General features: G+C 44.9%; 1 protein-coding gene across 2 annotated transcripts in view; it reads left to right on the forward strand.

Annotated features, from left to right (window-relative positions):
- Positions 1-21,481, forward strand: part of LOC135904268 (monocarboxylate transporter 13-like) — a 119,592-nt gene extending 98,111 nt beyond the window's left edge. For both annotated transcript variants that reach the window (XM_065434888.1, XM_065434889.1), the window contains exons 7-8: positions 13,974-14,230; positions 18,456-21,481. In XM_065434888.1, the coding sequence (XP_065290960.1) occupies positions 13,974-14,230; positions 18,456-18,685 (487 nt within the window). In that variant the 3' untranslated portion in view covers positions 18,686-21,481. The remainder of the gene's footprint in view (positions 1-13,973; positions 14,231-18,455) is intronic.
- Positions 21,482-26,231: the final 4,750 nt, after the last annotated feature.

Here is a 26,231-nt window from a genome sequence, read left to right on the forward strand (position 1 = left end):
TTGTGTACCGTAGCAGTGTATTAGCGAACAGTCCCGCATATCTGCTAGCCACGATGTTTATATCGTCTGCTAGCTGCTTCGTGTGCTGTGCCAGCACCGTTGTGCGTGCGCGTTCTTTCTGAGTCAAGCCGGTTATGTTTAGAGCGCAGGTCTTAGGCGCATGCTTTCCTGTGGCTAGCGTAGGCGTCCTACCTCGTAAACCGAGCGAACGAGCACAGCGAAAGATGATAGCGAACGCGGCGCGCAGCCAGCGATGAAAGACGCGAGAGCGAAGATAGCGCGAGGAGAAAAGCGGAGGAGGAGGCTGCGACATAACCATGAGGCGGAAAGCGGAGGAGGGTATGGCGAAAGCGTAAGAACAGCGTAGTGCTAAGCAAGACGGACTCTGGCGACGATGGATAGGAGATGGCGCCGGAGTAGCGCGCGTCTTTAGGGCGCCTCGATTGGCTCACTCGCCTCACCTCCCTTCGCTCCGATGCGCTCATTGGGGCACTCTACGCGTCGCCTATTTACGAAAGCGCAACATGAGTGTACGTCTGTCCGCGGTGTGAATCGCGCTCACGCGTCAGCTATGCGCTGCCTCTGGCGGTCTCCGAGGCAGTGGCGCCACACTTCGCTACGTTTGCAACGTGCTGCACACACGAGACCATAGAGTTTCTCACTATAACACATAGAGGGAAATCTGGCGCCACTTTCTATGGGAGTTCCCAAAGGGGCGCTGTGCCGCCATGGGAATGACCTCATATGTGTCTGCGAGGCTTGCATTGGCTGGTGTTGTAAGAGGCTTCTTCTAAACGCGGATATGGCTACAGAAATAACGCGTTCTTAAAATGAAATCTTCATAAAATGTTTTCATTCATGCATATTACATCTTCCAGTGAAGTTTGCTCACCTGCAATGCATAACCAAGCGAAGAAAAGCAAGAACAGACGACAAACTGTTCGAAAGCGAGCACGAATCTTGTCGTCTGTCCTCCAACTTTAGCGGCCTGCTGATAACCTTTACGTTTCATATAATCGTACATGCAATAAGTTCTCATAGTTAAACAAAACATGTTTTGGGTAATAATAAAGCTAAAACAGCTTTTTACGCGCTGTTTTAGTAGAAAATTCATCATTGTGACAGACGGAACAATGCTTGCCTGGCTCTCCGAGAACGATGCCAACCCGAAGTAACAATATACCGGCATTCCCATCCATACCGCAGCGCCAGATTTCCCTCTAAGCAATATAGTGAGAAACTCTATGCACGAGAAAGATTCGATGGTTTTAGTTGGGCGCCCGCAACCAACCACGTACACAGCCCGCGAGGTCGTGCATACGCAGCGAAGCGCGCACGCACGTAGGGACAATAGTTGGCCGGAAGCAAAATTTCAGAAGGCGATTCCTGACTTGCACGCGCAGGAGCCGGTAGCGTGAAACTCAGCGCCGCCGTATGTCAGCTTCTGAAACTGTGTAGCCAATATTTGTTCCCGCTCTGCCTGCACAGCGGGAGCACTAAAACCAACCGCGCACATTGACGTGCGATCACGTGTTAGGCCACGACTGGCGCAGCAGATCTCGGCTTCAATCGCGTTGTGGTATGCTCGCTGCTCTGGTTTGCTTCATCCATGACTAGTGGGAACCCTGGCGCTGCAACCGTTAAGCCACCATGGGAATGACGGGAGGTACAGGGATTTGCCTGATCTTCGTGCTTGTGGATTTAGACGTTCTTGTGGATTCGCTTACTACGCTTTGTGTACCTTCGTTGCCGTAAATTTCAGAGCAATCCATGCTGTTCGAAGTGCAGAAGACGCTGCCAACACGCACAATCGCTACTACTTGAAATGGATCAGCTTGTCGAGGTGGCCAAATCAAAACGCGCCATACGTCTCAAGGCACTGGCTTTTCCGCGATGAATTCATAAGGGCCTTATATGTCGCTTGTCCAGGCATGCGTCCGTTGCGTTAAATATGGCACCACATTCAGCGTTTTTACCGGCGTTTTCTGGTGTTGCGCGTCTATGCGTCGTCGCATGACCGCCGCCAGAGAGAGCATCCAGCCACGCGAGCGGCACGCAGACCAAGGCTGATTGGTCCGCGCTCATCGACCCTCTTCCAGCGGCGGCGGCGAACACATAGGACGAATAAGAAAGCTGAATTGTTCTAACAGCCGACAGTTTATTGAACATGCGGAGTAAATGCTGGATGACAAGCAATAACCCGAACATACATAAAAAGGGGAAGCAAAAACTAATGCGCGTTTCCTGACAGGAAACGCAATCATATCTAACTTAGGGCATGCTGAGACAAGGTTCTCCCAGTGTTCTTGGATCTACAGCTTTCATAGTTTTTCTAGGCAGCTGGTCAGCAGGTCTGCACAGAATGCTAGCTTCTTCCTCTACAAATTCTTCATCTTGATTTCTAGCAGTAAAGTGCTCATTCTTTTTTCTGTTATTGTTTGTACGTATTATATAAGGTTGTACCCTTCTTCCTTTGTTAACTAGATTTTAGTCCCCCCTCCACTAATTCTGCAACCTTGCAGCCTGCGAGGTATATATATGAATAAATAAATAGACAAGCAAGTGTCATTCATTTCATTGCATACAACTTTCACCATCCCTCACTGATTTGATTTTTCTGTGTCACTGTGTTAACATCTCGCACTGCGCATTTACATTAACTGCGGTTTCTGGTATAGTTTGCGAACAGTGTTGTGCATAAGCCTTACATGACATCAAGGTGGTGACCTATGCGGTGCATGAACAAACCTTCTAAAATATGACATATTGTGTTGTTGAAAATAAGGACAATTGTATATGTCACGCTTACTTTAACTGCATTTTACTGAGCAATTGACAAGAACTTCACTTCGCATAGATTCAAACACGTGCACTCAAACTGCATCTTTTTTCTAATTAATGTGATCGTTACTGCGTGGTCACATTTTGCGTATTTGAAAATAAAGGTAAATGAATTACTCAGTTCAAGAATATTTAATAGAATCCTTATATGAGTGCGATTGCAACACCAGAACATGACACAAACACGATCACTATATGATCCGGAAGAATGCTCAACACAAACTCCAGAATGTTGAGATCTGGAAAGTTATGAAAGTGAACGGTTTCATTCCATGGGTGTTAATGAGAGGGTGAAAGAAAAACTTGATTTTGTTCATGAGACAAAATCGCATTGATAAGCTTTGCGATATAGTCATGGCTTAACCCTTTACTGCACCTTGTTGCATTTACGCAACATTCTGATGAACGACGTTAAAAACCGAAGCAAAGTCAGTTTGGAGCTGCCTGTACACGTTGTTGCATATCCGCAACACTTGTCTGTAAAACGCACCACCTTGTGCTGCAATCTGTGCTAATCCTTCGCATCTTCTACCAAAACAAATGTGGTGGAGGCTGCGCGCGCCCGCGAGCAGTGATATAGGTAAGTTTTACAAATTGTAAATGTATTTCTCCATAAGACAAAGCACAAAAAAAATTCTTACGCTATGCTAAACATCCTTCTGACTCTGTAGGTTCAAGAAAACATTGTCATTTCGGAATAGTTTGTTCCTGGCGATAGAACGTTGCTATGTTGCACAAATGCAACAACGTGTACATGGTTTATTTTCTTCGGAAAAGTGAAATGACTACGAAACGCTGGTATGGCCCAGCAATTCCTCCTTATAGTGAAGGCAGTGACTATTAAATTAGTCACGAAAGCCACGAGTGTAAGTCCGTTTCGATTCAACACGTGGACGAGATGTTCTCTTGTCGAATTTCCTTTTTTTCTTTTCAAAAGTACGCTGTGCCTCCGCACATTGCCATGTCACGTCGTCACGGGCACAGCTTTACGTCTGTGCTTCGATGTTCTACATTTTGACAATAACCCGAAAACACTGCATTGTTTCCTGGCTGCCCGAGAATCTGCATGACGTACTGCATGAAGTGTGGGAACCACCTGTGCTGCACAGGCATGTACAAGTGCTTCTCTTTGTTCCACACTAAATCATAGGTGCACCAATGGTTGTCTCGTGCAAATAAGCATCTGAGTATGAATCGCACTAAATGTATCTTTTACTTTCAACTTCGTCTTTATTTGCACATTGTTGCAAATATGCAACATACCCTTTTTCTTCAAATTGAAACCACAGACATTCGCTAAAGTAAGTGTCCATGGGAGTACAGGTACTGTTATGCTTCCCTACAACTCCATGAATAATATCTTGAGGAAGCAAAAAATTGTGCAGTAAAGGGTTAACATTTTCAATAATTTTCGCTTGCTGTTAAGAGTGAAGCAGCCTTTCGACACCAAGAAAAGGAATCACTTTTTACCACCATTGAGCATTGAACTGTAGGCAATTCAAGTGGACATAAAATCATCCAAATAGAATCTGTTCGGGAATACCATATAGCAGTGAACATTGAGGTTTTGCTTTGTACTTTCTTACTTTGGCTGAGTAATCTAGATTGAAAGGACTCCGATTAGCATGTCATAACGATGCTGATCCAATGCTGGGTAAATACATGACTAGCTTAGGAAATTAGATGACAGCTATAAATTACAGCGGAGGAACTATAACTTCTAATAACATTGATAATATAATAATAACATTTATTTGCACAATACAGGCTAACCGTGAGCAGCGTGCTAGGCTTAGCAGAAAGGTGGAAAACACTACAAGTGCGCCGGCCACGGGCCTACGTTCCTGCATTTTTCATAGCATGTAATCATATGACTTCTTGTTACAGGTTCACAGTATAATAACAGCTCGAGACACGGGGCGACAAACTGGACGACAGGCGTATCTCTTATAATGCCATGATGCCACGTACAGGTTTCAACACAGATGGCGGTAGTAGCTAAAAAAATTTTGTGTGCCAACTTTTGCACCTTTAGAAATATGAAGAGAAGACTTCTGTATGAATTCTCAGCACGCGCACGACGATGGACAAGCCAGGATAGCGCTAATGTTGAATTTCACATCATTTCTATTTCCACGTTCAGTAATCACTAGGATCGCTTGCGGCTTCCTTTAGGGGGAGACGTGTGCTTTCGGATTGGGGCTTGTTGTTGCGCTTGGTGCAAGAACGTGGTTAGGAGCAGGAACCACTTATGTGCAGTCACGAGCGATATACACGCATTTCCCCAGCAGCTGACGCCGAGCACGGGTAGCGAGCGTCACGAACTCGCTGCTCTGACGCGACGACTTCGATGCAGCCGACTTCCGAATACTTAATATGCTGTGAAGGTAGCTATATGGACTTGTTGGTAGGCCATGTTGTAATTTGTTGTAGCCCCGGCCAAACGACATGGACCTAGAAAGCACATGAAACGGCACAAAGCGCTGAACAATTAGCGGCGAACAGCTGTCGTGTACACGTGCGCCGTCTCTATTCGCACTCAAATTCAGAAACCGCCGTTGCGTGCTCCGAAACAAATCGAAGCTTCAAAACGTTTTTAAATTAAAAAAAACACGCATATTATTTGCTCCTTATAAAGACAGGTCAACAATATTATAACGTACACGCCTTCTTCATTACATTAAAAGAGTTATGCGGCTAGTGCGGAGAAACCTGGCAGCAAGCAATCCTGCACGTCGCGCCAGTTGTGCTGCTGAAACGGCCACCGCGAGAAATGGACGCTCTAACAACCGCATTACTGCGCGTGCGACCGCACCGATTTTCGTCCTTCCATCCGCAGCATTTGAAAAAGCCTTCCTAATCACACCGAGAAAGCGTTTGGCAAGCAGATGTTGCGTGGGTAGGGTGACTGCGCTCGTGAAAGCGTTCGACAAAGTACCCCATAAATGCCTTCTACTCAAACTTTCACTGTTGAATCTCCACGCCGACATCTGAAATTGGATCCGTGAATTTTAAATAACCGCTCTCAGGCTGTTTTTGTGAACAATGCTACCTCTGCTTCCCTTCCAGTAACATCAGGCGTTCCGCAAGGGTCCGTCCTTGGCACGCTTTTATTCCTTATTTACATTAACGACCTATGAACTCATGTATCTTGTAATATCCGAATGTTTGCCGATGACTGTGTTATTTATCGCACTGTTTCCAACGCCTCTGATAAATTAACCCTTCAAAGTGATCTTAACCATGTAAAGCAATGGTGCGATGATTGGCTCATGGAACTTAACCCTCACAAATGCAAAACCTTATCTTTCAACTGCCGCCACTTTCCACTTGTTTTTTCTTATGCCATTAGCAGCGTTCCTGTCGAAGCTGTTCAACCGTTTAAGTATCTGGGAGTCACTTTCTGCCATGATCTTTCTCGGGCTTTGCACGTCACTAACGTCATATCATCTCCAAATAAAACACTTGGATATTTGCGACGTCATCTACATAACGCACCTAAGAACGTAAAATTGCTAGCTTATAAAACTCTCGTGCGAACAAAATTGGAATATGCTTCACCAATTTGGAACCCGCGACAAGCTTATATTCAAGACGCCCTTGAGTCACTTCAAAACCGTGCCACTAGATTCATTCATCGTTCGTATTCTTATTATGTGAGTGTGTCATCACTAAAATTAGAATCTAATTTACCCCTTCTCTCATGTCGCCGCCGTATCGCCAGCCTTTCTTTATTCTATAAACTTTTTCATAGCTGGATTGGCATCCCGCCTTACATTGTTCCACCAATACGCATATCTAACCGCACTGGTCACCCTCTTCAAGTGGCGCGCCCACGGGCACGCACCGTTACCTTTTCTACGTTATTTTTTCCTCGTACAGCTGCTGACTGGAATGGCCTTCCGGGCGACGCCGCTGCCATCCCTTGTCCATCTACCTTCATAGAAAGCGTCACGAATCAGCTTTCACCATAGATTAACACATGGTTTCTCCTTATTTCTGTGTAACCCACCCCTTATGTAATACCCCGTTACGGGGTCTTTAAGGAATTGTATATATATTGTACCTTGCTCAGCTTCACCAAGTGCAGCTTACATGCTTTGTGCGCGTTAGCTGGTCCTTGTCGCACTTTGCTGCTTGGCGCTCTTTGGCCATATCTTGCCCTTGCGCCACTAAACCACACACATCATCATTTTCTGCTGCCGCGTTGTGCTCGGCCTTCCTCTGCGCAGCGTTGTGTAGTGCATAGTCATCTGTCGCGTTCGAGTACGTGTTCGAGCACCCGACGGCCACGCGACGCGTCAGTTCTCTTGAAACAGCTCAAAGCACGGGCGAGGCGAGGAAACGCGCCGGGGAGACGCCTATTAACTTACAAATGTTGATCGAGTGGCGCGCCTGGGCCTCTTGGTGCTATTGAGAGATCACGAGTTGTGTAGGGTTCCGAAACGTTCGCCATATCCGCATCGGTACCGCTCACTGCCACGTGCAGGCGTCCTTTGCTTAGGCGATAATTAGAAAATTATACATTTAGCAGCCGTGCAGCTTTGCCAAGATTTGCTATGCATTTATAGGCAATTTAGCCGAAGTGAAGCTTCTCTGCAGTCGGCGTTTAAGCTCTACGGCTTTGTAGGTAAGCATCGTCATTTCTTTCTTCACCGAAAACAACCGTAAGGAACTGACGCTTGCTGCCAGAGCTGAATTTGAGTCTAAACAGGTATCTGTGTCCATGAGTGCTCCCCTTGATTTCAGTAGAAATCAAAGGAAAGGAAACCTGAAAATAATTGTGCATTGTCTCAGAGTTAAAAGCAGCCACGCATACAGGTCTGGCCAAACGTACGTTGCAATTGTATCATGATACCATACAAGATACTCGGTCACCAAGTATCTCAGCTAAAGATACAAGATACTACCCCAATTATTGTATCCGCTAGGATACTTTCCATTTATCTCTTAAAGTACTTTAATACATTCGTGAGAAGCCAACTGACAACGACACGAAGGAATACATAGGGGAAATGACTTGTACTTACTAAGTGAATGTAAGAAATGATAAAATAATGGCAATGAAAATGGATGAAAAAACTATTTGCCGCAGGTGGGGAACGATCCCATGTCATTGCATTAGGCGTGCGATGCTCTAACCAAATGAGGTACCGCGGCGCGACTTCCCCAACCACTTTATTGGGTATTTATGTCTTAATACCATAACTAGGCTTGGGAGTGTTAGCCAGTGCCACCACTCACACACCTTGACGGCGGATGTGGAACATCCTCTCTGCCGCAGGCGTCACGAGTGCATGATCTTTCTGGGGGAAGGCAACTGGTCAATAAACCCGCACATGCTACCTTCAGGCATCAATGTTGTCGGATTCGAGACCCTCGTTATGTAAGAACGAGAATAAAGGGGGTTAACCGAGGGACCCGATTTTTATTAATCATATTATGAGAAGCCAAGCAGCAAAGGCACCAAGGAAAGCATAGGAGAAATTACTTATACTTACTAAGTGAATTGAATAAATTATAAATTAATAGCAATGAAAGTGGATGAAAAAACTTGCCGCAGGTGGGGAACGATCCGACGTCTTCGCATTACGCGTGCGATGCTCTAACTAATGGAGGTACCGCGGCGCGGTTTCCTGCGGCAAGTTGTTTTTTCATCCACGTTCATGGCCGTTAATTTATCATTAATTCAATTTACTTAGTAAGTACAAGTAATTTCCCCTATGTTTCCCTTAGCATCCTTGCTTGTTGGCTTCTCATCACATGATTAATTAAATTCACGCCCCTCAGTTAACCCCCTTCTGCTCATTCTTACATAACGAGGGTCTCGAATCCGGCAACATTGATACCTTTAGGTAACACGTCAGGGTTGATTGACCAGTTGCCTTCACCCAGAAAGATCATGTACTCGTTACACCTTCGACAGAAAGGATGTTCCACATCAGGCGCCGAGGTTGGTGAGTGGTGGCGCTGGCTAACAGTCGCAAGGTTAGTTCTAGTAGTAACACATAAATATCCAATAAAGTGGATGGGGAAGCCGCGCCGGGGCAGCTCAATTGGTTAGAGCATCGCACGCGTAATGCAAACACGTGGGATCGTTCCCCAACTGCGGCAAGTTGTTTTTTTCAAATACTTTCATTGCAATTAATTCATAATCGCTAAAATTAACTTAGTGAGTACAAGTAATTTCCCCTAAGTTTTCATTGGTCTCGTTGTTGGTTTCTCATTATATGAATAATAAAAATCGGGCCCCTCGGTTAACCCCTTTGTTCTTGTTCGATACGTTCGCAAATTTCTAAATGTATATAAATTATAGCCTCAGACGCGATCGCACAAGAATGAGTGTGGGAAATTGGTTAACTCCGACAAAGCTTGTTTCATTTGAATGAAATGTCTGTTAGCATCTAAACATTTTTGTCTTTCTTGCTCAAGTATATTTTCATTCTGAAACCATTTATTGCGGCTGCTTTAGCAGCTTGACATCCTGCGCTGTCATCAGTTTTTGCTTCTCGCTTTTGTAATTGAAGGGAGGCGTTACTCTGCTTGCCGACCAGCTAGCGGGTCACCACCAGCCCAAGCACATCAATAAGAAGCCTCTGCACGATAGCACAAATACTGCTTTGGAGTTTTGCCTTGCTCGTAAACATATTACCGTTTATGCATGCAACGTAATCCAAAAAATTCACCGACGATTACGATATTCCGCAATGTGAAATTTGAGCACAGCTCTATACGTGTTTTCATTTCGCGATATATTGAGGCAAATAATTGAGAGAGAATAGCCGGAGATCGTCGAAAATTTGATCTGTGGGTCAAGCGCGTCAGCTTTTCTAATGGCTCGTCGAATGTTCCAGTGTAATCGCTGGTGCCGCGTGGCTTCCAGAAAGTACTACATAATTCGCATCGCGCTTACAGTCAGATTAGAAACCAATCACAAACCATAACAATCGAAACAAGCGCGAACGAGACCAAGCCAATTAAACCAAGCAAGTGCGAGCCAGTGCTGCCGCGATAAGACGATAGTACAAAACGAGTGGTCCGGCTCAGACCATGTAGTTAAGGCTCACTCACACTAGGCCGACCCGACATCAATTTCGGACTGCCGACTGTCGGCGACAGCGACGGTCGGCGGAGAGGTAGGCGTCGGTCGATGTCGCGTCGGCCTAGTGTGAGTGAGCATTCAGGAGTAGGCAGCGAGCAGTTGAGCGGCTCTGCATGACACCAGTTTCCCAGCGCTGCTGACTGATAGGGCCACTCTCATTGGTCTCCACTGTTTTCTGTGCTAGCGAGCTACAATCATGTACAAAAAATAGCCGCCTTACGCCATATCTTACGGAAGCAGCGCCATCCACGCTTTGGTTCACATCAGTCAAACTTGCATCCACGAAATCCTTCAAATCGCTGCGTGTGAAAGCCACTAGACGCAAGGCAACCCCAGTGTTACATTCTTCAGACTTCGTAACAAAAGCACCACGCAATGGAACTTCGATAACGACAATAGAGCGGCATCAGATTTTGCACGAAAGACGCCGTACGCATTGGGGTACGCAGAGCAGTACTGTGGCTTGCAGGAAGTGTCATGGCAGCGACGCAACTAAAAACAAGAAATCAAGAAACCAAAAGGTCCGCTGCTGGCAGACGTTCGCGCGCTTGTTTTTGTCGAGACGACATGAGTGTGAACGCACGACTCTGCCCCACCAATAAGGACACGTGGACCTCATCGCCTGCCGTCGCTCGAGGGCTCTGGCGGAAAGAAAAAAGAATATCACTGTCTGTAGTTTTATTGAGGTGCCTTAGTGGCAGCAGTATCAGCTTGAGAAAAAGGAGTTCAGCCAGCGTTTATATAATTTCTCACGGTGATGTTGCGATAGCAGTATCTTGTATCTTAAGATACACAATACATTATTTCGTGTATCGAAAATGCAGATACGGATACAGGCCTTGCCAGATGTATCATGATACAGATAGAAGATACCCAAAGAATATCTAAAATAGTATCTAAGATACATGCATTTTAGATACTGCCCAGCACTATATATAGGGAGAGACCGAGAGAGCTTAAACTTTGTTTTCAAATCAAAGAGGTTAGAGTCCGGTGTCCTTTTAGTGGGTCTGGGCACCCGCCGTGGATGCGGTTCCGAAACCTTGACTTGAAGCGGCTTCCTCGGCTCGCTGGACGGCCCACAGTTGTGCTGTCAGGTTCGAGCTGAGCAGTGCGTTCGAAGAGATGGAGGGGTCGGCACTGCCCGACTTGTTTGTTAAATCCTGACATCCCCATAACATGTGATTGTGGCAACCTTGCCAGACTATGTGGATCTGTTTGTACATGTAGTGTACATGTCTTGATACATCGCGTGCATGAGTATGGGGTAGCTGTAAAAATCCGTTTGTAATTGTCTGAAGTGAACTGCTTGCGTCCTGTCTACCCTAGCATGAGGGAATGGGTATACGCGTCTTTGTAAGCGGTAGTGTGTCGTGATGTCGTGGAACCTGGTCATACGATCCTCCCCCGCCCAGACGGTTGCAGTACCACGTGGGGGCTTTTCCTCCGATGATGCTCAGTGAATGAGGCCTCAAGCAACGCGGTGAGCCTCTTCGTTGGGTGTGCTCAATCCAGTGTGTGCCGGGATCCATAGCAAATTCCTTCGGTTATCGAAGTCGGCCTCTCCCTGGTGCATGAGATGTCGCTGGAGTATGTGATACGCCTCTTGCGAGATGCGCCTATTTGCAAGATTGCGAACTGCCGTTTGCGAATCGCAGATCACGTATGTAGCTTTTGTTTGTGTGAGGGCCAGTGCTATGGCCGCCCTGTTCACGGTGACGCTTGTGAGGTGCTTGCCTCGGTGGCTAGTAAATACCGCCACGAAACTGTTCCTGTCTCGATAAAGAGCTGCGTCGGTGAAGATCGCCTCCTTGTCGGTGGAGTAACTTTGTTTCATGTGTTGTGCCCGGGCTTTACGTCTCCCCGAGTGGTGCTGGGGGTGCATGTTGCGAGGCAATGGCGGTACCTATAGCTGCTCGCGTATGATTCTTGAAATTTCTACTTTGATGCCCTGCTGCGTGTGGTATGTGATACCGAGCTTTTCGAGCACATGTCTGCCCAGGCGGGTCTTGGATAGGCGCTCGAGCTGGTACACTTGTTGCGCCCCCACGAGTTCCTCGAGCGTGTTGCGTAAGCCTAGTTCTAAGAGCTTGGTGGTGCTGACTCTGGGCGCAAGTCCCAAGGCACATTTTTACGCCTTGCGTATGACGTCATTGAGCTTGTTTCTTTCAGCAACTGTCCAGTTATGAAACGCTGCTGTGTACCTCAGTGTACATTATTTGAGAAATAACGAAGGCTTGTATGAATCGTATCACGCTGCCTTCGCACATGCCCACGTGTTTGTTGGTGATGCTTCGAATGAGCTGCATCGTGCTGGTGGCCTCTTCCGGTATCTTGCGAAGTGCATCGCCATTGCCGCCATTGTGTTCTATCGTCATTCCTAGTACCCGGATCTTGTCTGCCATCGGGATGTGTAGGCCGTTTGATGCCGTTAATTGGATATCTTCCTTTTCCGGGGGGGGGGGGGGAGAGGAGGTGTAGCTTTTAGATGGGTACCCCTTTCTGACCGGTCTATATAGCAGCAGTTCGGATTTTCCGGGCGAGCAGAATGGCTCTTAAAATTCCAAGGAAGGTCGTACTGTGTGATCTTCATCTAAGCTAGAGAAAGTCGATGCAGGGCTTGGTGTCTCTGTAGTGCTCGATGCCTGTGATCCCCATAGGATATTATTTGTTATGTGTCAAAGATTGAATGCTCCATACGAATCACTGTGGTGGTGGCCGCTGCATGAGTGGTGGCGCCTTGCAGCTATGAGCCTATCGATGAATGGATGCTATGAGCGTCCTCTCTGAAACGGGGTGTTGGTTCGTGCCTCCAAGTTCTTTGCCTGTAGTTTCCGTGGTTAATGTCATTTATAGGTGAATGGTGGCGCTAATGCGGCAGTGATTCTCATTGGTCTCAATGTGACAACTTCGGCTCATATGCATCCAGAATTATTTGGTTGCTACCTCTTGGACGAAAATTCGGAATCTGCGGTAGAGTTCGACCACTGCACTGCAAGGCACTGCGCTTCATCTTATCAAAATAAAATAAAGCGCAATAATGCAAGCACTTCGCTGTCGGCAGATAGCCCATGACCGATCACTGAAATGGGCATTGGATATATGCACGGATATACATTAAACAACAAAAGCGCCGGAAACAAAGCACCATACATAGGGCTATTGCAACAAAAAATAGCAAGTCTAGTATTTCATAGCTCAGAGGCACTGGTCGAGTGAGCACGGATTTACGGGACCTGGCCTATTCACTGTTCATGGCACTTCGCGACCCTACTCCTAAGCTGATAATTTCTATGAACTGCTTCGTATTTCCAAGGTGGACTGATATACTAAGTTTAAAACAGAATCTTGGAGCACAACATTAACTGTAAGTTCTACATGAAATAGATTGTTGCCCTCTACTCAAAATTCAGAGGGTAACACCAACATTTGGTGCTATACCGCGTCACAAATGCAAATACTGGTATGACCAAGGGGTCCACTCGGGCATGTCACGAAAGCGCTGCTTCGCGCATTACTTCCGGGCCCTGGGTGCTCAGTACTGAGACAATTCTGATACCCAAAAAGGGCGACAGCCGTCTCAGTCATATGTGGGGTCCTGCAAGTTATTCTAATTTTCGTACCAAATGCATGTACTATATGTGTGGCGTACGTTTTTTGGTGGTTTCTTTTTCTTGTGTTGACTCTCAGTTGAATCACAACCATACGATGTAACAGCCAATAAAGCCAGAGAAGACACAGGGGAAGTTAATCGGTATGTTTAACTGAAAAGCAGAAATAATAGGGCAAAGCGAAATGAAAGTGGACGAAGAGCTAACTTGTAGTTGGTGGGAACCGAAGACGCATCCTCCGCATTACACACTCGGTGCTTTACCACTTATGCTTCCTCACGTCCACTCCCTTGATTGTTTGCTTTTCTGTGCAAGACTAGCCCTGAAAATACGTGGAGTGAAATTTGAAGTCGATTTTATTTCGAATGATGGAATAAATAAAGCAATGCGATCGTAAATTCTCTGTTTTTCCTCAACAGGGGCTACATAAGTCGCCAGACGCTACTGACTGTCTCGTTCCTGTGTCTCGGGTCGCTGTTCGTGCTGCTTCCCTTGGCCTCGAGCTACGTCACCGTGTTTGCCTTCGCCACGGCAATCGCCTTCTGCATCGGCGTTGCAATCTGCCTGTTCTCGGTGCTACTGGCGGAATACGTGGGCCTCGATCGTGTCTCCATGGCCTACGGCATGGTGTCAGGATTATCCGGTGTCACGTCGCTCTTCAAGCCATTGATAATCGGTGAGTGTTAGAGGCCCGGCTACGCACATTTAACTCCGAATCATCCCCTTCTTTCGAGATTGTGCCAAACGCTATATGCCTCCAAGGCCCACATCCGTTGCGTTTATTTCGCATGCAGTGTCCGCCATCTATTTGGTTCAACTTTCTCTCCCCCTCCCTTCTCAGGCTTTTATATGGCTTTGTTGTGCTTTTTATCCTATGCTTCAAGCTTAATTTTGTACTTTTTAGACTATCTTGCTTTTGCTTTTAACAAATGTGCTATGGTTCCGCCATAGCACATGTGGTTCAACTTTCTCTCCCCCTCCCTTCTCAGGCTTTTATATGGCTTTGTTGTGCTTTTTATCCTATGCTTCAAGCTTAATTTTGTACTTTTTAGACTATCTTGCTTTTGCTTTTAACAAATGTGCTATGGTTTCTGCCTGAGACCACACGAACAGTACCGAAACCTGTAGCGTAACGTATCGTGACATCTTGCTTACATTTTATTTCCTTTTATAACTACTCGGAAACTGAACTTATTGAGTGGTGTAAAGAAATTGCTCATAGAGGGTCTAGCTCCTTCGGTTACGTGTTTCGGTTCTGCAAAGAACGATACTATATCTCATCACTCCAGCATCTTATTAAGTTTTTCTGTATAGTAGGGCTACTTCGGTATTTGGTATAAAGTATATTTGGATAGTAATGCATTTATAGCAAGATATGCGAATCCAGTGAAATTCCGCAAACTTAATCATTTTGAAGTAGGATAAACCGAAAGTTTTATTTGGTAAAAGGGCTTACTATATTTCACGCTTGCAATGATCTTTGTGATGACCTACGTGCAGGCAAATAAGCCGGTCATAAATCAGGAATTGAAAACTGTTTATGCTGCATCGTGGAAGTAACAGATGAAAGACGCGAAGTGTTGTGCAGTAATTAATTGATAGCGTTCATTTGTGTAATTATCTAAATTAAACGAATAAACGTTTTTGTTTCTCATAGAAGTAACGGCGGCTTCATCAAGTAGTTTAATTCAAGGTTTAGAACAGTGCTATCTGCCACAGCAATTTTTTTTAAACTTTGGTAGTGGTACAAAATTACGCCCCATATACTTAGGCACCATTGTCTTATCACTTCACGTCTAAATTAAATTAATACGCTAGCGTTGTACAGATCCTTCTACTGGCCGTAACTTACTCATCGGCACGTTATCAGATGGGCAGATCTCAGAAACGTTGTAGATTGATAGATCCTGATACCAGTGCGCTACGTGACCAAACAAGCTTTAACGTGAAAGCTTTATTCAAGTCACAAAGGCATTCAGTGATGTTGAGAGGTGTGTCTACGGCGGAGCAGCTGGTCGGGCGAGAGCAATGGACTGAGGAACAAGGAGCGGCGAAGTGAGTTAACCTAGACAAGGCACGTGCATGGCAGAAGCATTCGATTGCTCGATGCTCTCCACCTCAGTGCTTGGAGGTGGTTCCTGTAAGTTGCAGTTTCGCCCGAAAGGCGAAGCATCGATTGCGATAGCATTTTAGTCGACAACTATATGCAGTAAGGGTAGTAGCTTTTTTCGTCGTATAAACTTGTAAAGAATCGATTACTGAATAAATTAACAAATATACATGTGCGCCTGCAAATTGAAGGTACAAATTGAAGGTCGTACAAGTCTACGCCCCTACATCCAGTCATGATGACCAGGAAGGCGAAAGCTTCCACGAAGCCATGGAATCGGCGATGGGTAGAGTCGAAACAAAATGCAGTATACTGAAGGGCGACTTCAATGCCAGGGTTGCAAGAAGCAGGCTGGAGACAAGTCAGCGGGAGAAAATGGCATAGGCTCTAGGAATAGCAGAGAAGAGTTATTAGTAGAGTTTGCAGAACAGGATTATATGCCGATAATGAATATCTTCTTGCGCAAGCGGCATAGCCGAAAGTGGACGTGGAGGAGCCCGAATGGCGGGACTAGAAATGAAATAGACCTTATACTCAGCGCTAACCCTGGCATCATACAATATGTGGACGTGCTCGGCAAGGTGCGCTGCAGGGACTATAGGATAATAAGAACTCGAATTAGCCTAGACTTGGGGAGGGAACGGAAGAAACTGGTACATAAGAAGCCGGTCAATGAGATAGCAGCAAGAGGGAAAATAGAGGAATTCCGGATCAAGCTACAGAACAGGCATTCGGCTCTAACTCAGGAAGAGGACCTTAGTATTGAAGTAATGAACGACGATATTATGGGCATCATTAAGGAGTGTGCAATATAAATGGTAGTAACTTCGTTAGACAGGATACCAATCAGCTATCGCTGGAGAGGAAAGGTCTGATCAAGAAAAGCCAATGTATGAAAGCCTCTAACCCTACAGCTAGAATAGAACTTACAGAAATTTTCAGGTTAATCAACAAGCGTAAAACAGCTGACATAAGGAAGTATAATAACGATATAATTGAACATGCTCTCAGGAACTGAGGTAGCCTAAAAGCAGTGATGAAGAAACTAGGAATAGGCGAGAATGAGATGTATGTGTTAAAAGACAAAGCCGGCAATATCATTACTAATATGGATGAGATAGTTCAAGTGGCTGAGGAGTTCTATAGAGATTTATACAGTACCAGAGAAAAAAGTCTAGAGGTATTTGAAATACCACAAGTAACGTCGGAAGAAGTGAAGAAAGCCTTGGGAGCTATGCAAAGGTGGAAGGCAGCTGGGGAGGATCAGGTTACAGCAGATTTGTTGAAGGATGGTGCGCAGATTGTTCTAGAAAACTTACACCCTGTATACGCAATGCCTCATGACCTGGAGCGTACCGGAATCTTGGAAGAACACTAACCTAATCCTAACCCATAAGAAAGGGGACGCCAAAGACTTTAACAATTATAGACCCATGAGCTTACTGTGCATTTCCTACAAAGTATTTACTAAGGTAATCGCAATTATATTCAGGAACACCTTGCACTTATGTCAAGCAAGGGACCAGGGCGGATTCCTTAAAGTCTACTCAACAGTTCACCATATGCACACTATCAGTCAGGTGATAGAGAAATGTGCGGAATATAACCAACCCGTATATATAGCTTTCATTGATTACGAGAAAGCGGTTTATTCAGTCGAAATCTCAGCAGTCATGCAGGCATTACGGAATCAGGGTGTAGACGAGCCGTATGTAAAAATACTCAAAAATATCTATGGCGGCTCCACAGTCACCGTAGTCCTCCATATAGAAAGCAACAAAATCCCACTTAAATATGGGCGTCAGGCAGGGAGATACGATCTGTCTAATGCTATTCACAGCGTGTTTACAGGATGGATTCTGAGACCTTGTTTGGGAAGAATCGGGGATAAGACTTAATACAGAATACCTTATTAACTTGCGATTCGCTGATCATATTGCCTTCCTTAGTAACTCATGGTACCAATTGCAATGCATGATCACTGACCTGGAGAGGCAAAGTAGCAAAGTGGGTCTAAAAATTAATTTGCCGAAAACTAAAGTAATGTTTAACAGTCTCGGAGTAGAACAGCATTTTACGATAGGTAGCTAGGCACTGGAAGTGGTAAGGGAATACGTCTACTTAGCGCAGGTAGTGGCCGCTGATCCCGATCATGAGTCTGAAATACTCAGAAGAATAAGAATGGGCTGGGGTGCGTTTCGCAGGCATTCTCAGATCACGAACAGCAGGTTGGCATTATCCCTCAAGAGAAAAATGTATAACAGCTGTGTCTTACCAGTACTCACGTACTGGTAAAGAAACCAAAGTTCCCGTTAGTGGTTCAGAAACTGGAATGTTGTGAATTCTTTGTGTGTTTGTGTGCGCGTATTTGTTTTAAAGAAGATAGCTGGGACATTAGGTAATATAATAAGAGCTTGGCGGCGCAACCAATTGCCCCGTTTCAAAGAGAGACTCGTAGCATTCATTCATCACCTATCCATCCATTTATGACCACGTGAAGATGGAATGGCGTTGGCGTGATAGAAGTAATAGATTCAATCTCTGTGCGGCTAGCAAAGAAGAATGCGAAAATACGCCATAGTGGCTGTCGTAGCGATGACTAATGGGAAGGTTTGACGCAAGTCAGAATATCTGGAAATGTATTCCATTGAGACACAGTCAATTCATAGAATATGTATTTAATCGATTGGCGTTGTAATCCGCTCCCCACATAGTCAGCGCGAAATGAGATTTTTTCTGTACTTTAGAGCACATAACTGAATAATTCAATAACGTCCTCCGTTATTTGCAGGTTATTTCAGGGACGTCGTCGGGGCATATGACAAGCTCTTCATAATCTGTGGATCTGGAGTCATCCTGGGCGGTCTTATTTGGATCACTGTTCGCCTAGTAGACATGAGCAAGCGGTTCAGGCGATGGGATCTTGGCGATTCTGAGAGCAACATCACTGTACAAGTTCTTTCTGTTCTACCAAAGTATACCTGCAATGCAACAGAACTTCCCCCTATGTACTCTCTTTGACAAGCCCAGTGCATGTCGTGCACCAGTGCGACTTCACTCGGCATACACGAAAGACAATGTGAATTTTTGTGCCACCCGAAGAGCTTCGTGTGATTGCTTTGCCCACTTGAATGCTATGAGACCCCTGGATTGAACACAAGTTCCAACCGCCACACTCATTATACATCATTTTTTAAGAGCTAGCTTTGTGTGGTTTCTCCCCTATTTTGGCGATCTGTCAGTTTCTGTTTGTTTGCTGTCGGCTTCGTCAACACTGGATTTCACAATGTGTTTCTAGGCGCCGAATGAAAGTACCACCGGACGGCACTATATAACGATTTTATGATGACTAAGTATGGTGCACCCTAGGTCTACGCTAGGGAAAATTAATTCCTACATAAAACCAGAACGTATAAGGTCGGCTCACAGGCATTTCTAAAGCATAGCCATCGGTTAATAGTATGGTAAAATATATTTAAGAGACTCTTCTAGTTACTCGTTTTTTTATTGAGCCATTCAGTTAGTGCTTTTTGGGTGTTAGCACGTTCTTTGCCAATTTTCGTGACTGCGCAAGTCCTACTGCGATTCCAACATAAAACTCATCAAAGTAAACCAAACCAAATCACTCTTAATGTTCCATTACATATGCACCACGAATTATTAGAATAAGTCACAGGCAGTTAACAGAAGAAAATGTCACGCAACAAAAAAGAAGAAAGAAGGCATGGCTATTTATTGATGACTACTGTAAAAAGCAAGAACCATGTACCTATTTAAATATCTTATATTTACTTCTATGTTATGTGTGGGTATGTCTCCGTTACTGATATAATGTGTTGAGGGATGTTTAGATTGCTATCGCTTGCAAAGCATAGAACGCACTGTTTACTCTACCAGAACGTTTTATTTGCGATTTCCGTATATACAGTCAACATTTAATCACGAAACAAATTTTGTAATATATGCAGACGCAGACAAACAAAGTATGTGTGGGAGAGTTACGTGTAGTCCGGTGGCAGAGCTGTACCTTCCCTAGTTCTCAGGATATGGCAATTTTTTTTTTGTACAAAATGTAATGCAGTCCACGTACTAGGAAACCATGAATACTCTATTTTAGTGTTCGTGGTTACTGCTCTTGGTTTGTCACTATCGCGAAATATAAAGCAGCAGTAATATGTCATTAACATGTGTTTCCTTAATAACTCTGTCTTGTTGAAATGCTGTTTTATGCTGTTCAAATGAGAAATTTGGCTATTATCTTCTGGAGGACTTCTATACTCAGAATAGGTTAGTAAATAAGTCTTATCGATACGCAGCATTAACAGCTACGGCGCATACTGGCAATAAAGCAGCGCGTCCAAACGAATACACTCGTTCGATAATAAAAAACAGCAACAAACTGCTGCATACTGAAGTATATGCGAATGCACGAAAATATATAGCATCCGCCGTAGAACTCCATGAATAAGTAGGTCAATATAGCACCTAGGGTAGGGCGCGGCAAAATTAGACACAAGGCAAGACGCGTCATTTTGAACTTACCGCTCTCTATACTCTAACTGCGCCATGCAAGTGGCGCGATATTGTGCATACAGGTGTTCCTCCATATCTAGTTTACTTGAGTAGAAAACTGCTGTGATGTACGACAGACATCAGAGCGAAAACTGCCGATCGAGCGACAGTGTGGACGAAGTCCCACAAATAAGGACAGATATTTCCTCACTTATTTATTCTAACAATTAGGCAGCAGTCCCCCGTACTGTTCTCAATCAATAGAAGAATTTGTTAAAATTTTTTCCATCACGTGCTGAAGTTTCGCGAAGTTCTTGCTCGGTGCATTCTAATATTGCCTTTGGCAGTAGTGTTTCAGCAATATAATAAGAGAGCGAAAAACGCATCACAGCGATCTTCGTGAGTTCTGATATAATATTGATGTATACCTTTATTTGGGGCTACTCAATACCATTTCTGTCGTCTTGTATGGTCGTGGCGCACGAGGGAAAGCCATTCAGGGCTGCTTTGGACAAAAATGACCCGCATTGAGCACATGAAGCCATTCACCAAAGGATCTGCTTTATTCCAACAGCGACAAAGGCTTTTCATATGCCAGCCAGGCGTTAGTGAAAGTACGTTGACTCTACTGAACATGATAAAAGATGCCATGAAATTTCTCTAGAACCGAGAGTCAAAAAGGGTAAAGCATGAAATATAGAGGTGAGCGCCATTATCACTGCAACTCCCTACAAGGCGATATCAGGAGTCTGGCACGCCCAGAAAATGAGACAACAATTTAAACGAAATATCACCACCGTTTTGAAGATTTGCATAATTTTGCACTGCCTCACCCAACGTGCAAACGACACACACACACACACACACACACACCCTTCTGCAACACTTTGAGCCATTGGTAGGCAAACGCAGGAGTCGACTCGTTAGGCTCGGGCGAACCCATAAAGGTTAGTTTTAGTGAGGCTGAGTGAGTTCCAGTGTTGTGAGTCTGAGTCAGTCGAGCTGACTCCGAGTAGGCGGGAGCATGAGCGAATCTTGTTGAGTCGGGCAGGGCATGCGCAGGGGAACGATTAAACAGTAGCCGGTGCAATTATCGTAAATTTGGGTACCTCTGACTTGCGTATGATTGTATTTGCTTCGGAATGCATCAAACTGCATACAATGATGACTCCATATAATTTATAGCGTACATAGTTTTCTATTTACCAGTGGTTCTCTTTGAAAACTAAGCATGCGTGACGACATGCCGACAATAAAGTCATGTATGTCTAATAAACGAAAGTACAGAAATGTAAGGTGCCAGTATATACCCTGCTGTAAATTTGTAAACGTATTTTTTTTTAACAAGAGCTTCGTCTTATGATTCTAGGTCATAAGCTGGTCAACATCAGGGGCGCTCCTTACTTCTATCTCCTGGTTCTCCTGCGGCCTAAGCTAGATCGGCATCATCAATCATCAGTATGTTGACTCATGTTTACACTCATTTCGCACACATGATGTGTGAGTGCAAGTGACGAAGGGAGTGGGTAGACGGCAGTACAAACCTAATCTAGGCGGTGAGCACGCGTAGGCATGAATATGAATCACCGTTGGCGAGTGTGAATAGATGATGGTGTCAATGCAAGTGTCGCTGAGAGGACGCGTCTATGTGCGCGAGTGAATGCAGGTAAGTGGGCGGACATGAGTGTGAACCTCAGTTAGGTGCATCGTAGTTAATGTATGAACTTGGGTCAGTGCCGGTGAATGGGAATGGAGGTGAGTGTGAACCTGCGTGCGTGCGTCCTTGTCAACAAATGTTAGGTTTAGTGAAAGTGAGTGTGAACGTGAGTGCCGATCTGATGAGTGTAAATGCACAAGAGTGCTACTCTATGGCGCCGTGTGCGTAACGTGAGGGATTTCCTGTGGCAATAGTCCATGAACTGTTGTTGGTACGAGGTTGGTAGCTTATACTATCGGATTCGCGCATGTTTGTTATTCCGGTGAGCGAGCCAAAGTGAGTTCGAGAGCCCAAGTGCTAGTTGGAGGCCCAACCGTGCGTGCTTACACGCTTTCCCGTTACTTTCGGGAAACAGTTACTGTCCCACTTCTTTTCACACTGCGTGGTGCTTGTAAATGTTGACCTGAATGATAAAAACAATATTGCAGTGAACTTTTCTTTCTTTAAGGAAAGCGTTTAAGTCTCCTGGTCGAAAGAGTGGACAGTGAGGTTTAAAAGAATGTTCGTACTGCGCGTCCTGTCAAAACATGTTTTGTCATGCAGCTCAGCTGGTATGGCCCAGTTCAAAACTACTGCGTACCTGTCGAGTTTCCGGAAGCTTGCTGATGCTAAGCATTCTCTGTAAATACTTGCCTATTTGATGTTGGTAGGTTCCTGTCTGGCATCGATTCAAGAAAAATAATATGATGTGTGTCAATGCGGGAATTGAACCTCTGCCGTCGATCACAACAGCCGGGTGCTAAAAATATTAGACCACATTAGACCTGTTCGCGAAACTATTTGGGAATCTGTGCGCCGTTCGGTCGAAGTGCAGAAGGTGCAGACATATGTATTGGAGGGGGTTCCTAGATTGGAACTTTCGTTAAAAATGCCGACGTGCTAATAACATGAAGTTGGCCGTTAACAGTAACGTCATGACTTGCCCTTTCTAACGATCCACAAAGGAGGAGGTTCCAGGGTGCTCGCTAATGATACCTGTAGAAAGGCATTGGAAGCCATGTAAAAACTCTTTAAGGCCTCGGGCATTTCACTTAAGGCAAAAAACGTCTGCTGTGAAGAAGTTGAACGAGTTAAACCTGGTGAATCTTGCAAAAGCAGTGAAGAAAACTGATGTAATAGAATTCAAAGTTTTTCGCCATCATGACACATAAAGCGAACTGCCCGCTCAGAGCGATAGTGATAGAAGATAGATCATGAAAGAAGGTACTCCGGCAATGCCCACAGAGCCAACTCATTTTCCTGGAGGCACATGACCCGTTCGAAACTCGTAGCTCGATGGACAGGGTTGCAGCTTTATAAAAAGGACTGCTGGGTCAACCAGTGCTGTATCAATTGACATTGAAGGCCTGAATTATTTTGTGCACCACTACAAATTGTTCCGCGTCATTAGCGGATTGATTGATAAAGCTGGTGTGGTCAAATTTCGAACAAATGTGGTGTGAGCGCCGATGTGTTTCTTGCGTAGCTGACTAAGTAATTACCGTCGACTATAGTTAAATTCCGAGAGCGCCACTTTATACAGAAACAAGACACTCGTATTGGTTCCTCAATGATCCCTGTGTTATGGAAGATATTTGTGACTACATTTCACCAAATGATTAAGGAGATCATCGCTAATGACGATAGAGCGCTGCGCACGTTCCCATAGGTAGATGATTTCTTGATCTTTTTAAGGTTCCCTCTCGTGATCATCTTAGTTGGCACTGTTCCTTCCTAATTCAAGTATGCACCAGCTAGCCCAAATGAATGTTGTCCTGAAGGTTGTTGCCTACTGACATTTCGGAAGCTAACACGATGCAACGCGTAACATGATGCGCCACATAACGAAAACTAGAAGAAATTTGGAAGGAGAGAGTTGGTGGTCTTCAGTTTAGAAATTACGACCCCACGCTCAGAAGTCGCGTCTCCTACCCACTGGCCTACACGCCAGCGCTTGCAGTAGGTGAATATGTCTGTACCATTTGAATCGGTTGTAGGGAGGGTTCAAAAATGCAAAAGGAATAACAGTTTATATGAAGGCTTTGTTGAAAGTTTCGCTGAACATACGTTCAGCGCACTAATAGCCCTGTATACATTTGGAAAATAATGGTTTTACCAAAATTTAATGCCAAACACGTCCCATACCCTACGCGTTTCGGTGGTCGCCGGACGCGCCTTCCGTTGGTGCGTTCCTTCACGGTTCGAAATGCCACCGATCCTTGAGGGTTCATGCGCTTCGCGTCGCGCAACACAGACGGATAAGCAGTCAATGCGTTGATAAGGATGATAAGGAGTGCTGAGGCGTTATATCCGGATCATCACGGTTGATAATGGTTTAACGCGGATCTATAAGGTGCAAAGACCTATAAGGGCCTATAATAGTCGCAGCAATATTTATAAGGACCGATAAGGATAGAAGGAAATTCGATAAGGTTGATAAGCACCGTAAAGGGCAGGATCATGTCCGAAAAGTTGATTAGGACAGATTAGCGTTGATAAAAATAAGTTAGATTTCTACAAGGGGGATAACGAGCGATAAGGGTTAATATTGGTCAGGTCAAGTTTGATGAAGATTGGTGATGACACCAAGCTGCATGGAGATGAGCACGTCGCCGTATGCTTACGCATACTTAGATAAACTCCAGTGGAGTATCTGCATATTTTTTGTTTACTTTGTGGACCACGAAAAATTGCAATGAAACTAGAGGCGAAAACGGCGACATAAACGGCCACCTGAATAGGCCTCTAGCATCACAGTAAGCCGCCACCTTACAATGGCATTGAATAAAAAGAACAACATAATATATAAATGATAAGAAACAGTACTAGAAGAGAAACTTGGGCGCATTGGTGATGAAAGAGCTCGTTATTTATATTATTAGGATATTATCGGTAGATACCCGAGAGACGAGCCTCCGTGAGAACGACGACGAAGTGGGTCTGTGCCCTTGGCGCGAGTGAATGTCGGCCTGGCGCTCTGGCTCCAGTCTAGTGTAAATAGTCTGTAAATAGCGTCTTTTGTCTGTGTCTTTCTACACGTAACAATATCAAAGCAGAATTCAACCTTCTTTAGTAAAAAGTTACCGGCATGTGCCCAGTACTTCCACGTTCTTGCCTACAACGCAGTGTGCCAATCGCAAGAATCCGTTGTGGGAGAGTGAGGTGGGAAAGGGCGCTGACTGGAGAACAGGTTAGCTTACTGCACAGCAAATTTATTGACTACAGATGTCTCCGGAATGCTTCAACTGTTCCGACTAGTATATGTTTTCTTCTGTTTAATTTCGGGTTCAGCTCGGGTACAGTTTTAGGGCCTGAGAAAATTTATGTTCGGGAACATTTTCCATTTCGGTTCTGTTCATCCCAGGTTCATAGTGAGCGCTAAACTTGTCCTTGTCTCACCTTTCGTCCTTATTTATCGCGCGCGGCCCACGCCAATTTGTGACTGCCGTTGGGTTATAAGCACTTCCATAGAATATGATATGTTGACAGTGAGTCACCTGAGCGCTATTTATTCTGTAGCATGCTTGTCAGTCAAATAGCCAAAGATGATACTATGTTACTAGAGAACACAGCAACTAGCAGTTCACTCATCATCATCATCATATCATCAGCCTGGCTACGCCCACTGCAGAGCAAAGGCCTCACCCATACTTCTCCAACTACCCCGTTCATGTACTAATTGTGGCCATGTTGTCCCTGCAAACTTCTTAATCTCCTCCGCCCGCCTTACTTTCTGCCGCCCCGTGCTACGCTTCCCTTCCCTTGGAATCCAGTCCGTAACCATTAATGACCATCGATTATCTTCCATCCTCATTACATGTCCTGCCCATGCCCCATTTCTTTTTCTTGATTTCAACTAAGATGACATTAACTCGCATTTGTTCCCTCACCCAATCTGCTCTTTTCTTATCCCTTAACATTACACCCATCATTATTGTTTCCATTGCTCGTTTCGTCGTCCTCAATTTAAGTAGAACCATTTTCGTAAGCGTCCAGGTTTCAACCGTACGTGAGTACTGGTAGGACACAGCTGTCAATAAAGTACCACTTCATGAATGTTTTTTTTAGCATTCACGACATTTCTACTCTCGAAACGTAGGTTTATGGAAGGGCAGCTTGCTCTAACTTAACTGATTTCAATTTGTATGCGATTTAGCCCATACACTATATTATATCATCATCATCATCATCATCATCATCATCTTCTTCTTCTTCTTCTTTTATGTTTACTGCAGGACGAAGGCCTCTCCCTGCCATTTCTAATATTATCCCTGTCCCGCGCTAACCAATTGCACGTAGCACATGCGAATTTTCCAATTTCATCACCCCACCTAGCCTTCTTCCGTTCTGGACTGTGCT

The sequence above is a fragment of the Dermacentor albipictus genome, chromosome 2 (assembly GCF_038994185.2).
Source record: "Dermacentor albipictus isolate Rhodes 1998 colony chromosome 2, USDA_Dalb.pri_finalv2, whole genome shotgun sequence".
In the NCBI taxonomy this organism is placed as follows: Eukaryota; Metazoa; Arthropoda; class Arachnida; order Ixodida; family Ixodidae; genus Dermacentor; species Dermacentor albipictus.